The sequence below is a fragment of the Lutra lutra genome, chromosome 12, assembly GCF_902655055.1.
Source record: "Lutra lutra chromosome 12, mLutLut1.2, whole genome shotgun sequence".
NCBI classification, from domain to species: Eukaryota; Metazoa; Chordata; class Mammalia; order Carnivora; family Mustelidae; genus Lutra; species Lutra lutra.
This window is the reverse complement of record NC_062289.1, coordinates 65597487-65621123: the sequence shown is the minus strand read 5'-3', so window position 1 is coordinate 65621123 and position 23637 is coordinate 65597487. Positions and strand designations below refer to the sequence as shown.

At 54.9% G+C, this 23637-nt stretch overlaps 1 protein-coding gene across 5 annotated transcripts; it reads left to right on the top strand.

The window, feature by feature from the left end:
* Positions 1-23637, top strand: TOP3B (DNA topoisomerase III beta). Of its 5 annotated transcripts, XM_047696755.1 has the most exons (20): positions 37-98; positions 5773-5974; positions 6633-6798; positions 6878-7079; positions 8182-8313; positions 9575-9681; positions 10352-10426; positions 11809-12005; positions 12491-12647; positions 13426-13539; positions 15018-15108; positions 16944-17098; positions 17247-17352; positions 18040-18186; positions 18332-18505; positions 19744-19872; positions 20339-20488; positions 20871-20971; positions 21827-22028; positions 23073-23637. In XM_047696755.1, exons 4-20 carry the CDS (start codon positions 7010-7012, stop codon positions 23552-23554), a joined length of 2589 nt encoding a protein of 862 aa, XP_047552711.1. In that variant the 5' UTR covers positions 37-98; positions 5773-5974; positions 6633-6798; positions 6878-7009; the 3' UTR covers positions 23555-23637. The 5 variants fall into 5 exon arrangements, with proteins under 5 accessions (XP_047552710.1, XP_047552711.1, XP_047552713.1 ...); XM_047696754.1 differs by lacking the exon at positions 5773-5974 and having other exon boundaries at positions 1-98; XM_047696756.1 differs by lacking the exons at positions 37-98; positions 5773-5974 and adding an exon at positions 5127-5146.

Here is a 23637-nt window from a genome sequence, read left to right as displayed (position 1 = left end):
CGGAAGTAGAGGTTGCCGAGTTCCTCGCCCCCACCCCCGCCACGCCCCGAGCGAAAGCTGAAGCGGGAGTCCAGGCGGGAGCCGCGGTGGGGCTGCGGGTGAGCGGCGAGTGGCGGGCGCCAGGCGACCCCGGGAAATGGGAAGCGCCGGCCTCTTTTGGGCACGTTGCCCGAATGCTGGCCGGGCGCCGGGTGGGGGGTTTGGTAACCCCGGGGCATGAGAAAAGATCTGGGCTTCTTGCATATTCTCGCCGCCTCTTTCCCGGCAGTGTGGACCCCCATCCCAGGGTTTGCAGTGAGGGTTCAGGGAGGTGATGGGCCAGCGCTTAGTCCGGTGCCTGGAAGGAATAGGCACTAGAGTTAGTAACTCTCCTTCATCGAACCGCCTTGTAGTTCTTTGAGGTGCGGTCTGTTGTTTGAATCTGTTGTGACAGGTAGGGAAACTCGAGGTTCGGGGAGGTGGTGCAGCTGTCGCGGCCATTGGTCGCCTCCTGGGCCCTGGCTCAGTCTTGAGGGCACCCTGGTGTGTTTCCCTGAGTTGTTCTTGACGGAGAGGAAGAAGGGTACTTTGTGAACAAATTAGCTGGAATCCAGGGGCAATAATTTCTCGGCAGGTGTAAAGAAAAGGAAGACGGGGGCCTTCTCTTGCCTTTCTATCACTCAGCCTTTGGGAACAGGACGTGAGGAAGTCAGCCCAACGTGGGCTTGATGGCCTTTAGCCCTGGGGTCCCTAGAGCCTTGGCAAAGGTCACCCGACACTAGTCGGAACTGTTGTGAACCTCGGTTTACTCATAGTTAAAAAACAAAAATTACAAGTCCAGCCTTGTAGAGTGGTTGGCAAGATTAAACAAAGTAGCAGTTTATAGCGATTGCTTGCTTACCGAGGAGGAGCTTTTGTTCCCTCTTTTCCTGACTCTGTGGGGTTTGGGTTAAGTTACTAAGGTAGGAGATCCTAGGGCTCTAAATGCTCTTTGGACCACTGCTAGGCCTCCGCTCCCACGTTAAGTTCGGTTGTTCCTAAGACTGACAGGAAAGGACCTTATCGACTATGTCTCCCAAAGGCCACACACTATTGGTGGTAACTGCTGGTGAGAGTTGACCAGATAGTAACAGGCCAGACTGCTACTCTCTTTCACTTTGGGCCCTCCTAACTACAGTTCCAGTTTGGGGTGCTAACTCCATAGCACTTGCCGATCTTCCCTTTTGAAGTAAGAAGACAAACTTCAGACTCAGCTTTAGCAGGCCATAAGATCAAATGTGATCAACCATGCAGGTTACAGAAAGAAGCTGGTTCTGCCATTGACTACAGGATTTCAGGTCCTACAAAGCTATAAAATTTCCCTTTTAAAAGAATATACATTGAAGCATTTGTTAAAAAGCAAAAACTTAAGTGAATAATAACGTTGGTAGAGCAAAAGGGTTTTAAGATGGTATGTGGTATGATCAGAGTTTGCAAACCATTGCTTTCAGCTTTTATTCTCCTCATTGACTTCCCTTTTGAAATTGGAGTGTGCCTTCATGGAAAAATGGAGAGGCCCCAAGATAATCACAGAAAATTAACCACAGTTAAGACTGCAGAATTCTTTTAAGAGGTAGAACCTGATGCAGTTTAAAATATATATATATACCTGGTAAGCAAGCAGGACTTTCAAAAGCAACTCAGCTAACTTCCCAGGTAACTTTTGGAATATCTCTTTCTGAGTCTTAGTTTCTCCTTGAGATGGCTGTATCAGACCATCACCAGCATTCCTTTCCCAGGATTCCGTGATTCTGAATCCTTAAAGGAAGTCCTGTCTCTTTCCTAGTAAATCAGTGATACTGAGATCATTACAAAGTACTCATGCAGAACTGAAATTTAAACTGTTGGACCAAGCCAGAGCTGCGAAAGACCTACACGTATCGGGGTGGAAATGGCAACTAGTCTGTCGTGTGGACAGGTGATCTGAAATCAGGAGGAATGCTGGTGTGCCTTTGTCCAATTGTATCCCTAACCCTGGATAAATGAGGTACTCCCTTTGAAGATGCTAGGGCAAAACATTTCTCTCTGAAGGGATCTTTAGAGAAGACTGTTAATTTTTACTGAAAAGGTGTTTAGGATCCGTAGGTATGAAGAAGAGTACTAGAAATAGAAAACTTCCAGAAGCTTTGACACCATAGGAAAAAAGGACATTGAGAAGTGTTTGCAGTACTCAGATGTAAAGTCCATTTTTAAAATTTAGATATCTAAAAGTATTATTCATTTTCAGGTAAAATTATTGTTACTATTTGAGAGAGAGAAAAAAAGAGAACGCACACACTTGGAAGCAGGGGTAGGAGCAGAGGAAGGGGGAGAGAGAATTTCAAGTAGACTCCCTGCAGAGCGCAGAGCCCAATGTGGGCCTCCATCTCACTGTCTTGAGATCACGACCTGAGCCAAAGTCAGACACTTAACTAACCAGGCACCCCTTGTCTGTACTTTTAAATCTTAGTTCTCTTTGACCAGTCCTTGACCACTAAATGTAACAGGTACATAAGGGAGTATGGTTACCAGAAGCTGCTCCCAGCCCCAGTTTCCAGATCCTAACCCCAGGCCTGCCCCCAGGTAGTTCTTTGCCATTTCTTGAGCGTGTGTGTGTGTACACATGCACCCACAGAGGGCAGTGCTTTGTACAGTCATACACTTGACTTTCTTCACGTAATTTCTCTGAAACCTGATGCATGTTCGTGTTTACCGAGCAAATGCACTCCTTTCTAATTGCTGCTTGGTGTTCCATGGTACACCATACTTGGATTTAATGATTCCCTGTTGACATCTGCTACATTGTTTCTAATCTTTGATTATGAATGGTAATGCTGCAGGGAATTTCCCAGCAGTGTGTCTCATCACAGGTGCCCCTGTGTCCTCCCTCTTGAGAACCCAGTGTCCACGTGGAAAGTCTTGCCAGCGTCCACTGCTTGCTTCACAGCCTCCTCTCCCTCTGTGGCCTCATCCCCCACCCCGTTCAGGCCCCACACCACGGCCCCTTGCCCTCTGACCTCTATTTTCTTTGACTCCTGCTCCCCACTCTAGCACTTAGAGTTTTTGGACCCTCCCATGGCCTCCCTTCCTCCTTACCCATCTTAGAGAATTATTCCCCTCAACCCCGGCCCCTCTCTCTCCCTCATACTGACCTGGCAGATCCCATCCTTGCTAAATTTAGCTCTCCCCCAGCTGTCAGCCTGCCCCAAGCACCGCCTCCTGTCCTCACTGGTGACACTTGCCCTAAGAGAAGAGTGGCCCTCCTTCTGGCCAAGGACAACCACGGCTTCCCACCCCTCACCCACCCAGAGACATCACTCCAGCAGTTCCCTCCTTGCCTCCTGCATCTTCTTTTTTCCCTCTTTACTCGACCTTTTCTATCAAAAACCTGGTCGATACCGATTTTTCTATTGAAAAAACTGGTTGAGAACTCGATGAGTTCTATTCTCAGACAAACATGCCAGCATGTTTGCCAGCATTTCTTCCATCTTAAAATGAAAAAGCCCACTGTGCCCTCTCCCCTCCTTCCAGGCCTTCTTGAGCTCCCCCACTCGGGCTTTTACCTCTGGCACTCACTACAAGAAACAGCACCCAGCAGGGTCACCTGGCACCCGCAAGTCTCCAGACCCCAAGGTCAGGTCTCCGCTGTCCCTTCACCTGGCCTGCAGGTATCTGTAGCCTTCTACATGGTGGGGGCTCCCCTTCTGAAGTGCCTTTTCTCTGGGCTTCCAGGATCCCACCTTTCCTGAGTCAGCTCATCTCCCTGGCCCACAGCCTGGGCTCCTTTGCCCGCTCCACACCTGCCACGTGCCACTGCCTCCTCCATGGTCCAGCTGGCTGGCCGGCAGGCAGCTCACATTGAAGACACCTGCACCTTCGTCCTGAGCTGCTGCTTCCTCCTAGTTCCCCTCTCAACAAATGGGGAATCCCATCCTATAGCTGCCGAAGCCAAAGGCCCTGGAGTCTGTTCTCCATTCATCTCACTTCCCATTCCCAGTCTTTCTGGCTCTGCCTTCGGAATCTGCCCAGACCCCAAGTTTCACTCAGCACCCCCACCCCGCTGCTCCCCAGGGACCCAGATGCTCCCTTCTTGGAGCAGCCAGAGGGATCCCTTGAATACTTGAAGTCAGGTTATCCTGCCCCTGCACTACCTCCCAGTTCCTCAGAGCAAACCCAAAGTCCGAAGGCGCCCTCCCTGCTGTCCCCCAACCCTCCCTGGACTTCCCCCCCAGATGCTACAGGGCTTGCCTCTGCCAATCCCTCCCCTCCCTGGCTCTGCTTCGCCCCATGTGACCCATGGCGACGCGTATTGAGCACAATAAATTGCTCAGTAAGTAATTGTGGGACGATTGAATTCATTCCCAGCGGTGGGTTTGCTGGGGATATGCACCTGGAGTTTTGAGAGACATTTTCAGTTGTTCTAGGTAGAGGTCATTCCAGCTGAACTTCCACCACCTACTAACGAGTTTGTCACCAGCCCCTCACCCACGTGTGTGCTTACCCTATGATCATTGCTGGTGAGACAAACACAAGCTCGTTTTATTTCTGATATGCTGTGCTGGGTGTTATTGGCTATCCTATCACATAGGGCTGGTTTCTTCCTCATTACATAAACAACTGCTAAAAGTAAGAAAATAGCCGTCCAGCTGGGGAGAAAAAGCTTTAATAAAATTTTTTTAATCACATAAAAAATGTGAACAGACCAGTCACAGAAAAGGAAGGCAAATGCTTTTAAACACAAAGAAGTGTGAAATCCTTAGGTGTATTCTTTTCATACCGAAGTTTATGTTTCTTCTAGTATTTACCTAGTTTGAGCTTTTGGCTTAAACTTCTGCTAGATCTGGAATCTGTTTTGGTGGAAATTTTAAAGTAGGAGTCTAGCTTTACCCCACCCCGCCCGCCCGGCCGCCGGAGTTTGCCCAGTTGTCCCAGCAGAAGTCGTGTGGTTGTTGTTGTTTGGTAATACAGTGTCATATTTGTCAACGTCCAGGCCATATGTATAATAATCAAAAAGACAGACAGGGCTCGTGTTTCTTTTACTTAGCCAGCAGGAATTCATTGTCTGAAAGCAGTCTTGGAACCAGCTGTCACCATCACCAGCAGTGATGTAGACCTCAGGCTGCTCCTGCGCTGCTGGGAATATGAAACAGTAACTAACCACTGCGGTGGGGGGGGAGGGTGCGGTCTGTTGTAACGGGCCAGGGGCCAGCAGGAGGCATGGGAGAGCTCTTTAAACAACAGTTAGCACTAGAACTGGGCCTTTGTACAGTTGAGCTACATTCTCTGGGCTTGGCAGTATGTTCCAAGCAAGGGAACGCAGGCCTGAGAATATGGTTTTCTTTAGACAGTCATGTCCAGTTTCACTGGCCAGAACATGGTCTGCAATGTGAGAGTTTGCTTGGGGCAGGCAGGAAGGTAGATCAGAGTCCATTGGAAAAGGGCTGTCAAGTTCTGCTGGGGTCTGGATTCCCTGGCCAGTGGGTCTCAGGTCTAGTTTTGGATCAGAAGGATCTGGAGAACATGGCCTGGCATCTGCCATTTTATAAAACGTCCCAGAGCCAGGCGCCTGAGTGGCTCAGTCAGTTGAGCATCTGACGACTCTTAATTTTGGCTCTGGTCCTGATCTCAGGGTCCTGGGATCATGAGCCCCAAGTTGGGATCTCTCAGCAGGGAGACTGCTTTTCTTTCTTCCTCTGCCCCTCCCCTGCTTGTGTGTGCACGCTCTGTCTCTCTCTCTCAAATAAAACTAAATCTTAAAAACAAAAACAAAAAAAGTCCCAGGGCATCCCGATTCTCAGCTGAGGTGGAGGTGAGCCTCCACCCTGGGGAGCAAACGGAACTCTGCCCTGGGAGGAGGGCCAGCCATCTGCCTAGCCCAGCCTATCAGTCCAGATCCAAAGACCCCAAAGTCTTCCTGGCATGGATTTGGTGACAAGACTGACCTGAGGTCATGGAGCCACATCTGCTTCTCCCAAAGGTACCCAGTCCCCCAGGTGTCCATCTCTAAGCCAGTTCCGTTGCCCTGGTTTGTCCAGTGTCTTCAAGTTTCCCTTACTTCTTTTTCTCACCTCAGGTTTGGTGTTTGCTTGTTTGTTTTTTAAGTAAAGTCTACACCCAGTGTGGTGGGGCTTGAACTCACAACCCTCAGATCAAGAGTTGCATGCTTTACAGACTGAGCCAGCCAGGCACCCCTATTTTGGGGGTTTGGTTTTGTTTGTTTTACTTTGTTTTGTTTTGTTTTAAAGATTTTATTTATTTATTTGAGAGAGATAGAAAGAGCACAAGTGGGGGGGGGCAAAGGGAGAGGGAGAAGCAGACTCCCGGCTGAGCAGGGAGCCCGACATGGGGCTTGACCCTGTGACCTCCAGATCATGACCTGAGCCAAAGGCAGCTGCTCAACTGACTGAGCCACCCAGGTGCCCCTTTTTTTTTGTTTTGTTTTGAAGTAGGCTCCCTGCCCACTGTAGAGCCCAACATAGGGCTTGAACTCAGGACCCTGAGATCAAGACCTCAGCTGAGATCAAGAGCTAGATGCTTAACTGACTGGGCCACCCAGGCACCCCAAAGAAATTGTGTTTGCTTGTTTTCTTTTTGTTTTTTGTTTTTTTTTTAAGATTTGTTTATTTATTCTATAGAGAGAGAGCACGTGCACATGTGAGCAGAGGCAGGGCAGAGAGAGGAAGAGAGAAACCCAAGCTGACTCCTCAAGCGTGGAGACCAGCGAGGGGCTCAATCTCACGGCCCTCAGATCAGACCCAAGCTGAAACCAAAAGTCTGACGCTCAAGAACTGAACCACCCAGGTGCCCTCTTTTTTCCTTTTTTTAAAGTGAGTTTCCTTCTTAGTGGTAGAGGTTCCATTAGAAGCATTTCTCTTTTCAGGGTCTTGTCTTCTCACCAGGAGTCAGCATTGACAGTAGCATTGAGCCACAGAAAAGCAGTTTCTGAACCTCATTGCCATCTCTCTAAAACTGGCGTGTGAAGGGCCGAAGCCCCCGACAGCCTTAAGACAAGATGAGGACCGTGCTCATGGTTGCAGAAAAGCCATCCTTGGCCCAGTCCATTGCTAAAATCCTCTCTCGAGGTAGGGAGGACAGCCCTCAGGGTGGGGGTGGGGCACGGTCCTTTCCTTCTTTTCCCCAAGTGTGACCCAGCCCCCTGGAGCTGAGTGCTGCAGGACCGCAGGCGTCAATGCAGCATCTCAGTATTATCACTGTAGGATGCGTTTATGGCCACAGCCAGTGTGGGCCAGGACTGGGACTCCCAAAACCTACATGCCCAGGTCACAGCCTGGTCACAGCTTGGCACCAGGTAAGCCACTGTAAGAGCAGTGCGCCTGTCCGGTTGTTGGTCATAAGCAGCAAGCAGCCCTGGTAACTTACACAGAGAGAGAATTCACTGGAAGGAAGAAGACAGAGCCAGGCGCCCACCCTGGTCTAAGTCTGACACCGATCTTAGACCCCAGTCTAATTCTGCGGCCATGCCACATTCACTGCCGTTACCCCAGGACCCTTGCCCCTGCCCTCAAGTGCTGCAGCTGCAACCTCTGTGCTTCATGTCACTCAAGAGGAGCCACCAGACCGACCCTCGTCTAGGCCCTCCTGGGACACCAGGGCACTAGCCCCGCTCTGGCCACTGGGGCAGTGGGTGGGGTGCTGCTTCCCTTCCTATCTCTGGATTCTGTCCAGGTAGGAAGGGTGCCCAGGTGCTGGGTACCTAGAAGTGGTACCTACGTACCACGACCACGGAAGGACAGTGGGTTGGCATCTCTCTGAAGGGAAGGGGAGAGCTGAGAAGTGCTGGGTCCCCAGATGCCGAGGGGCTTTCAATGGGGAGCATGAAAAGACACCATGGGACTTGATAATGAGGAGGCCCCCAGAGGCCTTCAAGTAAAGTTGGAAAGAAGTGAGGCAGAAGTGCAGGGAAGGGCCCAAGAGTGTCGATCTCGAGAGCATTCAGAGAGGGTGCTCCTGGCCCTGAGCCTGCCCGGGGCTCGGCATGGGAGCACACTGTGTTGGTTGGTTACTGCAAACTGCGTTTCCCTTGAGAAGCCACGACATCGCCCAGCACTCAGTTACGTGCAGTAGCCGGGGACCATAATCACTGACTGCCCTGGGGAAGGGCATGGGGCCGCCTCAGTGGCTGTGGCTTGTCGGAGTGGCCGTCACCATGCTCCTCCCCTGCAGGAAACATGTCCTCACACAAAGGCCTGAACGGAACGTGCTCGGTGCACGAGTACAGCGGGACCTTTGCTGGCCAGGCCGTCCGTTTCAAGATGACATCTGTTTGCGGTCATGTGATGACCTTGGACTTCCTAGGTGAGCCCCCAAGGCCCTGCTCATCCCCTATCCTGTGGAGGGAGGCCCTGCGGAGTGCTGCCATGGGTCTAGTCAGAGCCAGGGGAGGGCTCCAGGCAGAGGGGTTCATGCAGAGCCCATGAGTCCTGAGGCCAGTAGATCATGGAGAGATGACCCAGGGTCCCTGGGTGAGGTGCCCAGAACCCACATTTTGGAGCTCAGCACCCCCTGGATCCCCATCTCAGAGAGAGTCCTTAGTCACTGCATGCCCTGTGCTCCTTCCTGTGCTTTGGAGACAGTGAGTGCCCACCTCCGGGGGGGCCTGGTGCACGCAGGCATTTGCAGCATGCTTCCTGCTGAATATGACTGTTGTCCAGTGGCCAATCGGTGGCCGTCATTGTCATCCTTCTATCTTTGCTATCTGTCACCTTGGAAGAGCCCGCTTCAGTGACCCAACAGCCAGGTGCAGGGTCCTATGCTTGACAAGAGTCCGGCCTGGGCTCTGACCCCTGCTCCAGAGGCTCATGGGCTGGGACCGGGGCCCCTAGGAGTTTCTGTCCCACATGGGTAAAGTGGGTCTTCCAAAGGAGCCATCTACTTCCCGGGATTGTTTGAGGACTCAGTGTGACAGTGAAGATAGAGAGCTTACCACACAGCAAAGTCTCAACACTTCTTGCTGCTCATTAACAACAATGACATTGATTCAGTTGTGTGGCCAAGCATTTGGATTCCGGAGTTTTATCACCAGCCAGGAGGCGGGGAGCTGGGATTTGAACTTGACTCTGTCTGACCCGGTTCTCCCAGGCTGTATGAAATGGGGTTGCTCAGCATGCAGGCACGAGCCCTGCATGGAGAAGTGGTTGGAGGTACCAGTCATGAGGCTCCAAAGATTGATCCCCCACAGGGATCCCCTGAGCACCTGTCCTGTGTGCCGTCTCGTGCTGGGTGGGGGGAGACTTGCAGAAATCCAGGCTGGAAGAGAAGGCCGAAGTATGAGTGGTATGGTTCAGTGCTCTGGCAAAGTGAGCCAGCCCAGGAATGGTGCTGCCAGCCACAGGGCATGTCCTGAAGTGAGGCTGGGGCAGCGGTGGCCCTGCCCAGGGGTGGCTCCTGTGGGTGGCGATGGTGTGGTTTCCCTCTATGGCCTGGAGGAACGAAGGCCCAGGTCTGCCTCTAGTTGTTTTCCAAGCCTCCCTCTCCTCCTGGGGTTATGACCATTGCAGAGGTCAAGCTCTGTGAGCCAGGAAGTGTGATTCAGATGTCACCGTGGTTATGTTTGTAGGAAAGTACAACAAGTGGGACAAGGTGGACCCCGCAGAGCTGTTCAGCCAAGCCCCGACAGAGAAGAAGGAAGCTAACCCCAAGCTGAACATGGTGAAGTTCCTGCAGGTGTGTGCGGTGGACTGGGGCGGTGGGGCCTGGGAAGTCTCGGTCCTGGCCTCCCCGCAGTGCAGGCGGGCACCTGAGTCCTTCCCCCTTTCAGGAACCTGGAGGCCTTTGCTGGATACCCAGGGCCGGCCTCCCAGCAATTTCTATCAGCGCCCCCTGCTGGCCCACGAGGCACCTTTCAGGCCTGTTCCTGGCCTTAGAACCACCCACAGGCCCACCTGGGCAGGCCTCTCACTTGGCCCTGGAGAGCAGAAATTCTGTTTTTTAAATTGTTTGGTGGTGCTGGTGATTTTCCTAGTTTTAAAACAATGCATACATATTGTGGAAAATATTAGAAAGTAGAGGGAAGAAAAATGTATCTAGAATCACACTGCCTAAGACAACCCCCATTAACCTTTAGGCTTATTTCATTTCACCCCTCTCCCCGAGCAGTTTTTGGGGTTAAGATCATATTGCATTTATAACCTTTTTGTGTCCAAAACACTAAGTTCTGAGCGAAGTTCTCTGAGTGGCAAAGGCAGCCTAACCATGGCTAGCACATCTGCTCAGCCCAGGCCCTGTTCTGGGCACCCGTCCTGCTCCACAGGACTCACGTGCCAGGAGGGAGCACGGTGGGTGGACAGTGTGGGCCAGGCCATGGAGGTGCCAGTGGCTGTGTGCTATGTGGCAGGTGGAGGGCAAAGGCTGCGACTACATCGTGCTGTGGCTGGACTGCGACAAGGAGGGGGAGAACATCTGCTTTGAGGTGAGAGGGGGACCCACTGCGGTCCTCACTTCTGGTCTTCCCGCTGACTGTATTTGCAGTCACCCCATTCCGGGGGCTGTGGCCAGGAATCCATGATATTGCCTTCAAAATGTCTTTTTTTTTTTCCCCTCCTTTATTTTGGAAATTGCATAGACACTTCCAAATTTACAGACTCTACCAAGGGCAAAGGGGTGTTACTTCCCCTGCTGGGGCCCACTGTGTGAGCAGACAGAAAGGGCAGAATTTTCTAGGTGGATGGGAGGGGGGTGGCTTTCAGCATCCCAGCCTACTGGGCACCTCTCAGGGACCTTCGGCCAAGGCTGGTTTCCACTTGGCTACGTTCCTCACTCCTTTTCTCACCTCTGGCCTTCACTGTCCACTCCCCACCCAAGATGCCCTCCAGCCTTCTGTCTCCAACCTCCCTGTATGCCTTGGCTGCAGGTGTGGCGCCCTCACACGGGTCCTAACTTGACTGCAGGTGTCCTCTGATGCCACTCACCCTCCTGCCTCTGCACCCCAGCTCTCACCTGGGGCCTGGCACACCTTGGGGCTCAGGAAACGCTTCCTGTGTGACAGAGGGAGCTCAGGGCACCCCGTGTTCCAGCACAGCATCCTCAATGAACATGATCGTGCTTTGTCCCTTCCCAGACACTCCACTCCTAGCCCCTCCCCTACAGGGCTGCTTCTCCCCTGGGGGGGACTTTGCGTCTGGGGATGGAAACTCATGGGGCTTTCTCCGCCTCAGAAACAAAGGCACCTCTTTCTTGTAATGAAGCAGCGTGGCCAGGCTCCACAGTGACACCCTCCCCTCCCCCGCCGCCCACTGCACAGCCTTCTTGGTGAATCTGGCTCCAGGTCTTATGCTATACTTCAGCCCTGAGGCCCCCCCACAAGCTCCCACCTTGGGAGTCCCCTGTGCCCTCCCCACTCCAGCCCTCTGCCTTTTCCTCCTCATTCTATTTTACTTCCCTGGCTTTTCTTCAGTCTCTTAAAAGTTCCATCTACCCCTCCTAGCACTCTGCCCTCTAGAAGGAAGGGAAATGGGTCAAGCAGGGAGGATTTCGTGACTGAGCTCCCTTGCATCCATGGCATTAGCATTTCCTGGTTTGGCTGGGATGAAAGAAGGTGAGAGAGAGGATGGTAGTAAGGGGCGGGTATTTGAACAGGTTTGTCAGTGGAAGAAAAAGAAGCCATGTAGCAGGAGTGCTGGGGAGAGACTGAAATTTCTGGATGGGGAAGGGGATGGTGGAGGGGCTGGCAGGAGGGAGAGGAAGTCCCACGCAGTGAGGTTCGGCTGGGAGAAGAATCGTGCCTCGCAGGTGGGGTGCAGAGCAGAAGGCAGAGACCTCCGAGGTGGGTGACCACTGGGCCGCCTCCCCCAGGTCCTAGACGCCGTGCTGCCCGTCATGAATCCAGCCCACGGTGGCGAAAAGACAGTGTTCCGGGCCAGGTTCAGCTCCATCACGGACACGGACATCTGCGCCGCCATGGCCCGCCTGGGGGAGCCCGACCACAATGAGGCGCTTTCAGTGGACGCCAGGCAAGAGCTGGACCTGCGCATCGGCTGCGCGTTCACCAGGTGCCAGCTGCCCGCCCCATGGCCAGAGCCCCTGCCTCACCGTTCCCCCTGGTCACCCTGCACTTGGTTAGCACTAGGCCAGCGCCAATATTCTACAAACCCTGAAGGAAGCCATCTGTCTGGCTGATTTAGACCACACAGGGCACCATGTGACAAGCGGGGTGTTCGTCTGCATGGTGTGGGTCTTGAGGAGAGGGTGGAGGGAATGGAATAGACTAGAAGGGTTTCCCAGCCCCAGGATCGGTGCAGTGTCTGCTCTTCTCTCTTGCCTTCCACACCACGTGTGTACACACACGTGATTCCTCTCTACCCACACACAGCCGCCTCAGGCCCACTGCTGAGTGTGTCCTCACCTTGTCCCCTGTCTTCTGAGCAGGGCGCCGCCACCAGCTGGCCCCAGGCTGGACTCACATGGCTGGTTAATGATGGTGTCTTGAGCGAATCCATGACCAGAATATCTTTCTCTGTCCCATGCCTTCCTGTAGGTTTCAAACTAAGTACTTCCAGGGAAAATATGGCAATCTGGACAGCTCCCTCATCTCTTTTGGGCCATGTCAGACCCCTACCCTGGGCTTCTGTGTGGAGAGACATGATAAAATCCAGTCATTCAAACCGGAGACCTACTGGGTGCTGCAGGCCAAGGTTTGCTTTCCCTTCCCTCTGCACGCTGGGTCTTTCCGGGTTCAGGCTGTGGACTCTGAGGGTATTCCATCACCATCCTAGCCCTGCAAGCCCCGAAGGCCAAGGGCACAGAGGAGGGAGGCCAGAGTGTTCTTCAGGGTGCCCAGAGAAGGGACCCTAGCCTTCATTGGCTTGGATGCATTGAACTTAGAGAAGCAGGAATGAAGTCAGGTTTGGCAGCGTGGAGGAGAGAGGTCATACCTCGGGGCCATCAGCTGTGATGGTTAGATCCAAGGTCTGAACTGAGGGCCATAGGCCCCTGACTTCAAATGTTTTGAAGTCTTAGAATCTTCTTTCCAAATAAAATCTTCCATGTAAGCTGCTTGTAACATTTAAAACATAATACAGAGCTGGTCTGGTTGACATAGGGCGGGGGTCCCCCCGAAGGGCCACCCCCAATGTTGGCCAGGCATTAGATGGTGGGCAGGGATAGCCTTTGAGGTGTAGGTTCCCATGCTCCTTAAAGACACCTCAGCTTTGGGCTCCCATCATTAGACCACCAGCCTAATCTCAGGGGAGAGGCCTGGAATCAGAGCAGCCCTCCCTCGCCGGGCTGGGTCTCAGCCTGCCTGGCTATGCACCTAGGCACACCTGTACAGGTATGGCCGTGAGACCTCAGAGATGGGACCGTTGTCCTCCCAGACAAGGAGCAGCTTCATCTGCCTCAATTCCCTTCCCTGGCAGTGGGCTCAGCTGGATATTTCTTTCCTGTCTTCTTTTTTTATCCTTTTTCCTACAGGTTAATGCAGATAAAGACAGATCTCTTCTTTTGGACTGGGACCGAGTGCGAGTGTTCGACCGGGAGATCGCCCAGATGTTTTTAAACATGACAAAGTTGGAGAAGGAAGCCCAGGTGGGCCTTCCCCGCCCACATATGTCATGTTTGCTCTGGGTGGGAGGAGGCCTTTAGACGCCTCTGGCTGGAAAAGCAGCTTGTGACCTAGGGTGCCGTCTTGGTCTCCTTTTCGGAAACAGACATGTTTTGGAAAGAAAAATGGTTCCTGATGCTCACAGTCACTGTGGTGTGCCCCTGCTCTGTACTGGGCCCTGCCCCACGTCCACCAACTGCCAGGGGCATTCTCTCCTTTTGGCAGGACTCCCATTTCACACAAATGTCCCTTTTCTGTGATGCTGAGTGCTAACAACTCCCCCGGGACCTGTGTGACCTGCCCAGGGTCACACAGCTAGCATGGGGTAGCCCAACTTCGGTCAGCTTTCATGGCCTCTGTGGTGCTGTGGTTCTTTCTCAGGGTTTTATTGAATTTGAGGGTCATATGCTTGGCTGTTAGGATGAGGATGATGCCACCTGGCAAGGGGCTGGCTGCCTGGGGTGGAGACAGGTCCACCGTCATCACAGCAGCCCGCAGCCTTACCAGCTACCAGAGTCGTGAAGGTGCGGCCTGGCCTCCTTCAGCAGCCTTCTCTTGTACTTTTCAAGCTTTCCTTGGGTGCGCTCTGCTCAGCCTATTGCAGTTGACTCAGGCTTCCAGAGCTTTCTCCAAAGCTGCTTCATTCTTTATCCACAATCACGTTCCTCAAGAGACCCTTGCCACCTTCTCCAGATCTCACCCATAGTGGTCCCAGCCTCCCCTGATGCACATACCCATTTTGGCCTAAATTCGCCCCCACTTTTGTTGGTCTAGAATTCAGAAGGCACCGTCCTGACCTGTGGCTGGGTCTCCATGGGATTGGGAGGGGCAGGGCACTGGACTTGAGTTGTTTGGATTGTTTTTGCCTCAGGCAAGACAGAGCCCTCTCTTCTGACAGCCACTCAGCCCAGACTTTGAAGCTGACCAGTATTTTCTTTAAACTGCATGGTGTTTACAAGTATTTTAAAATAGTTACCAAAATTGGAAAATTACAGGATTTCACATAAAAGTCCTGATTTGCAGCTTTTGTTGACGAACTGGAAGATGAGGCAATGCCAGTAGGCCCTTGTGGGATGTTCGGGGGCAGCGAGGGGTGAGCAGCTGCTCCTGGGGTGGGCCCGAGCTCTGTGGCCTGGCTCAGGCCTCACCTGCCATCCCCGTGGCAGGGCCGCCTGGCTGCCACTGGCTCCTGGAGGATTTTGAGTTCACAACCCCTTCTTTTGGCTCTTTGCCATTCTTCCAAGTTTTCTCTTTCCCTAGAAATTCTCTAGAAAAGAGTTTTTTTTTTCTTTTTCCTTTTCTGGGCCTAAATAAATATTCAAGTCTTGAGACCACTGTAAAGAGTGAAATTGAGAAGCAGAGAGACCACGTGAATGAAACCAGACCCTTTGCCCACACAGCCGGATTCTCTATTACGGCATCCTTCCCCTCCACCGGAATCCCTGACGGTGCTGTCTTCTAGGTGGAGGCCACAAGCAGGAAAGAGAAGGCCAAGCAGCGGCCCCTCGCCCTGAACACTGTGGAGATGCTGCGAGTAGCAAGCTCTTCTCTGGGTATGTAGGGGTGTTCCTCAAAGCCCACCAAAGACTTCCTGGGATGGGCCCATGGCTCACCGTTCAGCCCTGGTGCAGCGCCTGGGGATGGGGGCCAATGCTGATGCTCTCGCCACTACTACCAGCACTCTCCCTCCACGCTCACCTATGCTGAGTGCCCCCCCCAGTCTCCCACTGTCCTTACCCCTGCGGAGGCCCCTCGCTCTGTGCTCACCTGCGCCAAGTAGCCCCCTCCATGCTCACCTATGCCACGTGTTCCCCCCGACCCCCCCTCTGTGTGCTCACCCATACTGAGGCCCCTCGCTCTGTGCTCTCCTGTGCCAAGTAGCCCCCTCCATGCTCACCTGTGCCAACTGCTCCAACTGCCCCCCAGGCCCCCCTCTGTATTCTCCCCCTTGCTGAGGCCCCTTGCTCTGTGCTCACCTATGCCAAGTGCCTCCCCCGCCCCCCGCTCTGCTCCCCCATGCTGAGGCCCCTCACTCTGTGCTCACCTGTGCCGAGTGCCCCCCGCCCCATGCTCACTTGCGTCAAGGAACAGCCCACCTGCAGTATCCTGTGAGGCTTAGTGGGAATCTGAGCTTCATGCAGAATTCATTTTTCTTAAATTGTAGAGTGAAAATAACTATTAACAAACTAACACGCAAGAGGATCCCTTCTCAGAGGATTGTTGGTTAATATTCAACAGCTTCTTTGAATTTATGTGGGGAAAACTCAGACCATTTTGTATTACTAAACATCTCCTCAGCTGCTGCCTGGGTTGAACACATGGAAGCCCATGGTTAGGGATCCCCTGCAGGGCAAGCCCTCATGTTTCACTGGCTCAGTGGAGTCCCCTCAGAGGCATTAGACGATGGAGTTCCAGCTCTGGACCCAAACTCTGGTGCCATCTCAGCTTGGCTACTTTCTTTCTTGTCCCAGAGCCTCGATTTCCTTACAGGAACCCAGGGCGGCCATCATGGCCATCGCGGGGGCTTGCTTGTTCTGAGGATGACATGACTGAGATGGTGCACCCTCACAAGAGTGGAGGCAGTGAGTGCCACCACCCGACAGGGGCATCCTGGCATTAGCAACCCAGAGCAGCTTCCCTGGTATAGGGGGAGAGGCCATGAGTGGGAGGCTGGCGCTCTGGACCCACCTCCTGCATAGACAAATGCGACCAGTGTTGATGTAATCTCTCTTAGCCTCATTTCCATGGTAGTGATAAGGGGTTGGGACTGGAAAGTCAGCCTTCTCTGACAGCTGTTGGCCTCAAGGCATTGGTAGCCTCTGCAGCCTGGGGAACCTAGACAGTGTCCTTGCAGAGTGGCACCTTCAGGGATCCTCAGGGCAGTGATGACACCAAGTGACCGACAGCTGAGGGCGAGCATCTGCTGGTCAGGGAGAAGCAGGAGGATAAGCCATCCCTCGGTGGTCCCGGAGTGCCATGAGGACAGAAATACCCAGGTGGCTCAGAATGGGGGGCGATTGCTAATTCTGCTGTCATAGTGGGACATCAGCCAACCCCGAAGCAGACCCCAGGCGCTCCATGGAGTGTGCGAGATCAGCACTCTGGAGCCCACATTGAATTGGCATAGCCCATGTCATGACGGTGGGACTGTGGAGCGTTCCTATCCTAGGTCCACTTCACAAGTTCAGGACCTTGGCCTTGGAGAATGCTGCCCAGGCACAGATGCCTGGCCAGTAGCTCCATGTGCTTGCAGTGCCCACTCAGAGCCATCCTCACCTACCAGGAGGCCCTGGCCACCTTGGGTGGGGAGCCCGAGTGCCCAGGCCCATGGGCAGGGGCCTGGCCATCCCCAGCACTCCAGTCCAGCTGAGCCTGCCCTCTCTTGCAGGCATGGGGCCACAGCATGCCATGCAGACCGCCGAGCGGCTCTACACACAAGGCTACATCAGCTACCCGCGGACCGAGACCACCCACTACCCCGAGAACTTCGACCTGAAGGGCCCTCTGCGGCAACAGGCCAATCACCCCTACTGGGCTGACACAGTGAGCAGAGCCACTGGGCACGCTTGTTGCCAGGGTCTGGGGACCCAGCCCAGGCGCTTTGGCCAAACCTGGGACTGGTGCTGGCTCCCTCCCTGTGGGAAGACGGCTGTGTCCAGACTTACACACCACCTTGTCTTCTCTAACTCAGGTAAAGCGCTTATTAGCAGAAGGTATCAACCGGCCACGGAAGGGCCATGATGCTGGTGACCATCCCCCCATCACCCCCATGAGGTCTGCCACTGAGGCCGAATTAGGTATTGGACACTCCCCCCAACACACACACACACATACCCACTCCAGGCTTCTGGGTGCGAAGCTACTGTCACGTGGCACCTTTGGACGGTGTCAGGCCCCATTGGCAATGTGGGGGCTCCCTCCCTTCCCCACCTGCCCCTGGCTGTGGCAGAGGGGGTCCCCTGAGAGTTGTGTTTTGTGGCTGTGAGACAGGACAGGACTGCAGTGGCCGCTGGCAGGAGGCAGGAACAGGAGGGGGATACAGATGGGCCAGGACAGAACAGGCCAGGACCAAGACAGGGAGTGCTAGGGCCCCGCCTACCAACGTGGTGCTGGTGGCCTATGTCCTGGGAGGAGGCAGGGAAGGGGAGAACTGTACCCGTAGAGACTGGCCACTGTGCACAGCCCGAGTTTGAAGTGATGGTGGTAAGTCCCTTGCTGCAGACCGGCCAGGCCCTGAAGAGCAGTCCCACGTCAGTGCGGGGGTGGAATGTGGGAGCCCGAGCTGTGAAGGAACCGCCGCAGCCGGGGAGAGTCACTTTCTCTTCCTGTGTTTCCTCCTTCACTCTTGACCGTCAGTGCAGGCCAGCCCTGCCATCCTGTGCCAACAGCCAGGGCCCTGCTGCCTAAGGGAGAGCTGTTGGTGGGGGGGGGGGGGGTCCTAAAACCAGTCCCTGGCCAGTGACAAGCTTCCGCGCGTGTTGCAGGGGGTGAGGCATGGCGGCTGTATGAGTACATCACCAGACACTTCATCGCCACGGTGAGCTACGACTGCAAGTACCTCCAGAGCACCATCGCCTTCAGAATCGGGCCCGAGCACTTCACCTGCACGGGCAAAACTGTCATCTCTCCAGGTACAGCTGCGCATCCCACTGTGGCTCCTCCCACACCTCCACAGACTAACAGAATGTTCTCCATCGTTCTGGGAGAGAGAGGCCCAGTGTCTTGGGCCTGGGCTGCCTGGGCAGGACCCTGAGTGGTCGCATTTTGTGTCCCCAGGCTTCACGGAGATCATGCCCTGGCAGAGCGTGCCTCTGGAGGAGAGCCTGCCCACCTGCCAGAGGGGCGACACCTTTCCTGTGAGCGAGATAAAGTTGCTGGAGAAGCAGACTAGCCCGCCCGACTACCTGACTGAGGCTGAGCTCATAACACTCATGGAGAAGCATGGCATCGGTGGGTGCACCTGTCTGCCCAGGCCCTGGGCCCAAGGGTCCCCATCCTGGGACCATGGGCCAGGAGATGGTGCTTCCAGAGCTGCTCGTGACCCCTCCATGCCCAGCACCTGGTAATTGGCGCCCAGGATGTAGCCAGCTCCTCAGGCAGTGTTCACTCCGATGGGAACTGCCTGGTCCCTGATGTGCCCCACAGCTGACCAGGCTCTGGAGGGCCTCGAGCATCCCAGTTGTTATACCTGGCTTCTGCTCTGTCACCAACAATTATGACGGGTGACGTCCCACCTGAGGCTGGGACTCTGGGAACAGTGGAGGCCTCAGCTGGAGAGCTGCACCTGCTTCTTCCCAGGGGCCTGGTGCCTGCTGTGGGTCCTACCCTGGGTCCTCAGGTACAGAGGCTGTGGGGTGTCGGTGCTGCTCCCCCAGCATCCTCTGTCCTTCTCCATTGACAAATCCATGGCTCCTTAGACCCCATGACCAAAATGAGTTTGTGTCCATGGAGAGGGCTCTTGTGACCTTCTGAACCAGGCAGTGGCCAAAAGCAGCCCTGTTGACTTGGGGCCCCCAGGGCTGTTTAAAGAGGCTCTCCCCTCCAGCAGTGGCAAGAATGCAAGGGATCCAGACCCCAGTCCCAGCATTATCCTTCAAGTGTGATCCCGTTAGCCTCTGAGCACCATCTAAGGAGATTCCTCAGCACGGTGGAGCTGTAAGGACAGCATCTGGCAGTGCCAGGTGACTTTGAAGTCTCCAGGGGAGGTCCCGCCCCGGAAACTGATCACAAGGCACCTGGGAGCCAGAAAGTGGGCGATCCTGTGCAGGTTTCAGAGGGCACGATCTGGCAGCAAGCCTGGGAGTTCCTCTGTGTTCAGGGTCTTGAGCCCTGGTTCCAGAAGGCTCAGGTATCTTAGAATCAAGGCGGGAGAGCCCGAGGCGGTCACCTTTCCCAGGTGTGAGGGGCAGGTGGAATGAGCTCCCGTGACATTGGCAGAGTTCCTTAACCTCTGTGAGCCTCTGTTGTCTGTAGACAGGGATTAAGCCCCCAGCACTGACACTGGGAGAACCATCTTTGGATTCACTAGACCATTCTTGAAACACACACTTGGTGTCCCACACAGTGCTGGCCGGAAACAGGGGAAGGGGCTGAGAACTGGGGGCCCCGTGGGGGGTGGGTGCAGTTGTGGAGCCTACAGCGTGATGGGGGCAAGCTGAGGAACCCCAGAGCCTTGCTGTGTATTGCAGGGACGGACGCCAGCATCCCCGTGCACATCAACAACATCTGTCAACGCAACTATGTCACTGTGGAGAGTGGGCGCCGGCTCAAGCCCACCAACCTGGGCATCGTCCTGGTGCATGGCTACTACAAGATTGGTGAGTCTGGCCAGCTATGGCTCCCTGTGGGAGGGTCCTACCTCCCACTGCAAGGGTACTATACCAGCCCCCACCAGAGGACGTTTCCCAGCAGGGTGCTCCATATTGTTGATGGATGGATGGACAAGTGCAAAGGTTCCAAAAGAGGAGGTGCAAGGGGTGCTTCCCCACAGACCAGCTGGACCCTGGGTCCTCCTTGCAGAGCTGTCTGCTCTGTCTCTGAGAGATTGCAAGGAGACCAGGGGAGATGGTGGGGCACAGGCCTGGCCCCAGGACTCCCAGGAACTGTGACACTGTCCCAGAGACAGGATGCCCCTGGCCACTCCACACAGGATTTTCTGGGTAGGAGATGAGGAAGGGCCTGGGGTCACGGGACTCCAGGCTGAGCTGGTGGGGGCCGGCCACAACCCCTCGATGTGAGTGCTCCCAGTGGCACCTGACCCCTCCCCACCGCCGCACCTTGCAGACGCAGAGCTGGTGCTCCCCACCATCCGCAGTGCAGTCGAGAAGCAGCTAAACCTGATCGCCCAGGGCAAGGCTGACTACCGCCAGGTCCTGGGCCACACGCTGGACGTCTTCAAGAGGAAGTTCCACTACTTCGTGGACTCTATCGCCGGTGAGGCCCCCCTCTTCCCTACCCCTGGGAAGTTCTACATGGTCAGGGCCACCATGGCCGTGCGGGACTGGTGTCCAGATCTGGGGTCCAGACTCTGGGGATCCATTGGGAGGACAAGGCAGTGGCACCTTACTGCCAGGCTGTCGTCATCATCGGGATTAAAGCACAGGCATCTCACCACCGCACACAAGCCACCGGCTTAGGTGACCAGTGAGGCGGCAGCTCTGCCCTTCTGTGACCCGCCCGCACCCTTGGGGATTGAGACGCATGCACTCAGGTCCTGGCCCACTCATGGGGACCTCCCCTCCACCCGCCTTCCTGAGGTGAGGGTGGGCTGCCGGGCCCAGAGGATGTGACTCTTCCCCGCACTGCTTGCCCCCAGGCATGGACGAGCTGATGGAGGTGTCTTTTTCGCCCCTGGCGGCCACGGGCAAGCCCCTGTCCCGCTGTGGGAAGTGCCACCGGTTTATGAAGTACATCCAGGTAAGCGGGGTGAAGGGCTGTGGCCTCCCCTCTAACCTCCGGCCCCTACAGGCATAGACTCGGTCAAGTCTTGCCACCTGTGGAAGCCTCTGCTTTATCTTCAGTCCTGCGGGAATGACGGTCTTGGTCCTGGTTGTCACACAAGCATGAGAGGCCTACCGCGGCCTTGCCCACAGACACCCATAGTGTCCCCTGACCCCAGGGACATGTACACTGTGAGGCCACTTAAACACATTGTCTGGTTTTTCCTAACAAAACATTATTTGCCGTCCTGGGTACTTGTGTACACGCAGGGGATTTAGAACTGCCTTTCTTCGTGCGTGCAGCAAGTGTGCTGAGACTCGTGGCCAGGGGTCCTTGCCTGAGAGGTTGTTGCCTGGCAACACATTCCACGTTTTGTGTTATGTGTGACCTGTTACCTATTACATACGACACGCGTATTATGTGTCTGCATTCTGTTACGTACAGAGGTATACTACCGTGTTACACGTTACATGTTGGTGCTATTTACTACACAGTACCTACATATTCTCTACACAACGTATGTATGATATATATATGACATATATATGACACAACAAATGCATGATATATATCATATATATGACATATATATGACATATTGTGTATTATGTATTACATGTTATATTTTCTGTATCACATATTACATTGTGCATGACTTGTTACATGTTGCATATGCTGTGTTGTGTGTCCTATGTAATAGATTACATGTTACATGCATTGTGGATTACATGTTACCAGTTACTTCGGTATCATGAGAATGAGGGTGGGCAGGAAAGTTGGGTGACCCCGAAAGTTCAGTGACCCCGAACCCCCTCACTGGTGTTACCTCAGGCCAAGCCAAGCCGCCTGCACTGCTCACACTGTGACGAAACCTACACGCTCCCCCAGAACGGCACCATCAAGCTCTACAAGGAGCTCCGGTGCCCGCTGGATGACTTCGAGCTGGTCCTGTGGTCATCGGGCTCTCGGGGCAAGAGCTATCCACTGTGCCCCTATTGCTCCAACCACCCACCCTTCCGAGACATGAAGAAAGGTGAGTGCCATGTCTCTGGGCCTCGGCCGCTCCCTCCAGAGACAGGCTGGCCTGTCCCCTTGGGTGTCCATAGTGCCTCTTTGGGCCCCGCCCCGGCCCCACACCATGCTGGTCTCTGAGGGGCCCTGCCCCAGCCCCAGCCCCCACACCAGTGTGGGGGTAGGAGACCTGGGGTGGATTTGGGCCCTGCTGAGGTGGCCCAGCTGTCTGCATCTCTCCATGCCGGTCAGAGTCGACTGGGCAACTCTAGTCAGCTCGTTTGGGATCTGGGCAGCAGGCGTGCTATGCCCCTTCACAAGTGAAAGGATGCAGCTGTCTGGGGGCCCCCTCCTGGCAAGGGGGTGTGCTCTCAGTCAGTGTCTACCACTGTTCTGTCTCCTCACGGTTATTACTGGAGAAAGGGAAGCATGTGTCCAGGTGGGACCAAGAGTCTAGAGGGGGCCCAGGGCCTAGCATGCTCGCTCTTGGCTATGCTGTCCTTTACACCACACCCAGCCCCTTGTGTCATCACCCCATGCCATAGACAGGAATGAGGCACAGTGAGAGGCATCTACCAACCTTCACCTGGAGGCCTGGGGAGTCCTCAGGGGTCTCCGTTCACCCCTCCTGACTCGGGCCTCACCTGTGTGGCAGGGACAGTCTGCATTTGAGCTGCTGGCATCACCGAGGCCCTTCGCTGCCCTCCAGCAGCTTCGAGGGAGGCCAATGGCCCCGTGTAATCTGATGGCATAAGAGCCACTTGGCTGGAGCTTGGAATGAGCTGTGGAAGCAAAACAAAGAGGGGGATGAACCTGGCTGGAGGCCACCAGGAAGGCCTTCTAGAAATGATGGGGGGTTGGCTCTCGAAGGTTGAGGAGGTTTTAGAGAAGCAGAGAAGCAGGGGCAGTGGCAGCAGAGGTACTGAGAGCCAGCATAAACAAGGCCGAGAGGAACACTTCTTGTTGGGATGAGGGTTCCGGACCGTGAGACCCTGGGAGGAGGCCCCTGGGGGGAAAGGGGGAGGAGATGGGGGTGTGCATCATGGGCCGCCCTCCCCCCGACCAGGCATGGGCTGCAACGAGTGCACACACCCCACGTGTCAGCACTCACTGAGCATGCTGGGCATCGGCCAGTGCGTGGGCTGTGAGGGCGGCGTGCTGGTGCTGGACCCCACCTCGGGCCCCAAGTGGAAGGTGGCATGCAACAAGTGCAACGTGGTGGCACACTGCTTCGAGAATGCCTACCGTGTGCGCGTGTCTGCCGACACCTGCAGCACCTGCGAGGCTGCCCTGCTCGCCGTGGACTTCAACAAGGCCAAGTCCCCACTCCCGGGCGACGAGACACAGCACACGGGCTGTGTCTTCTGCGACCCCATCTTCCAGGAGCTCGTGGAGCTGAAGCACGCAGCCTCCTGCCACCCCATGCACCGCGGCGGCCCAGGGAGGAGGCAGGGCCGAGGGCGGGCCCGGGGCCGGCGGCCGCCTGGCAAGCCCAATGCCAGGCGGCCCAAGGACAAGATGTCAGCCCTGGCCGCCTACTTTGTGTGATGGCCTCGCCATCCCTCGCTAGGCCCCACATGGGTGTCCTGTGGGCTGCAGAAATCATTAAAATGCATTTTGTTCTTCTCCGA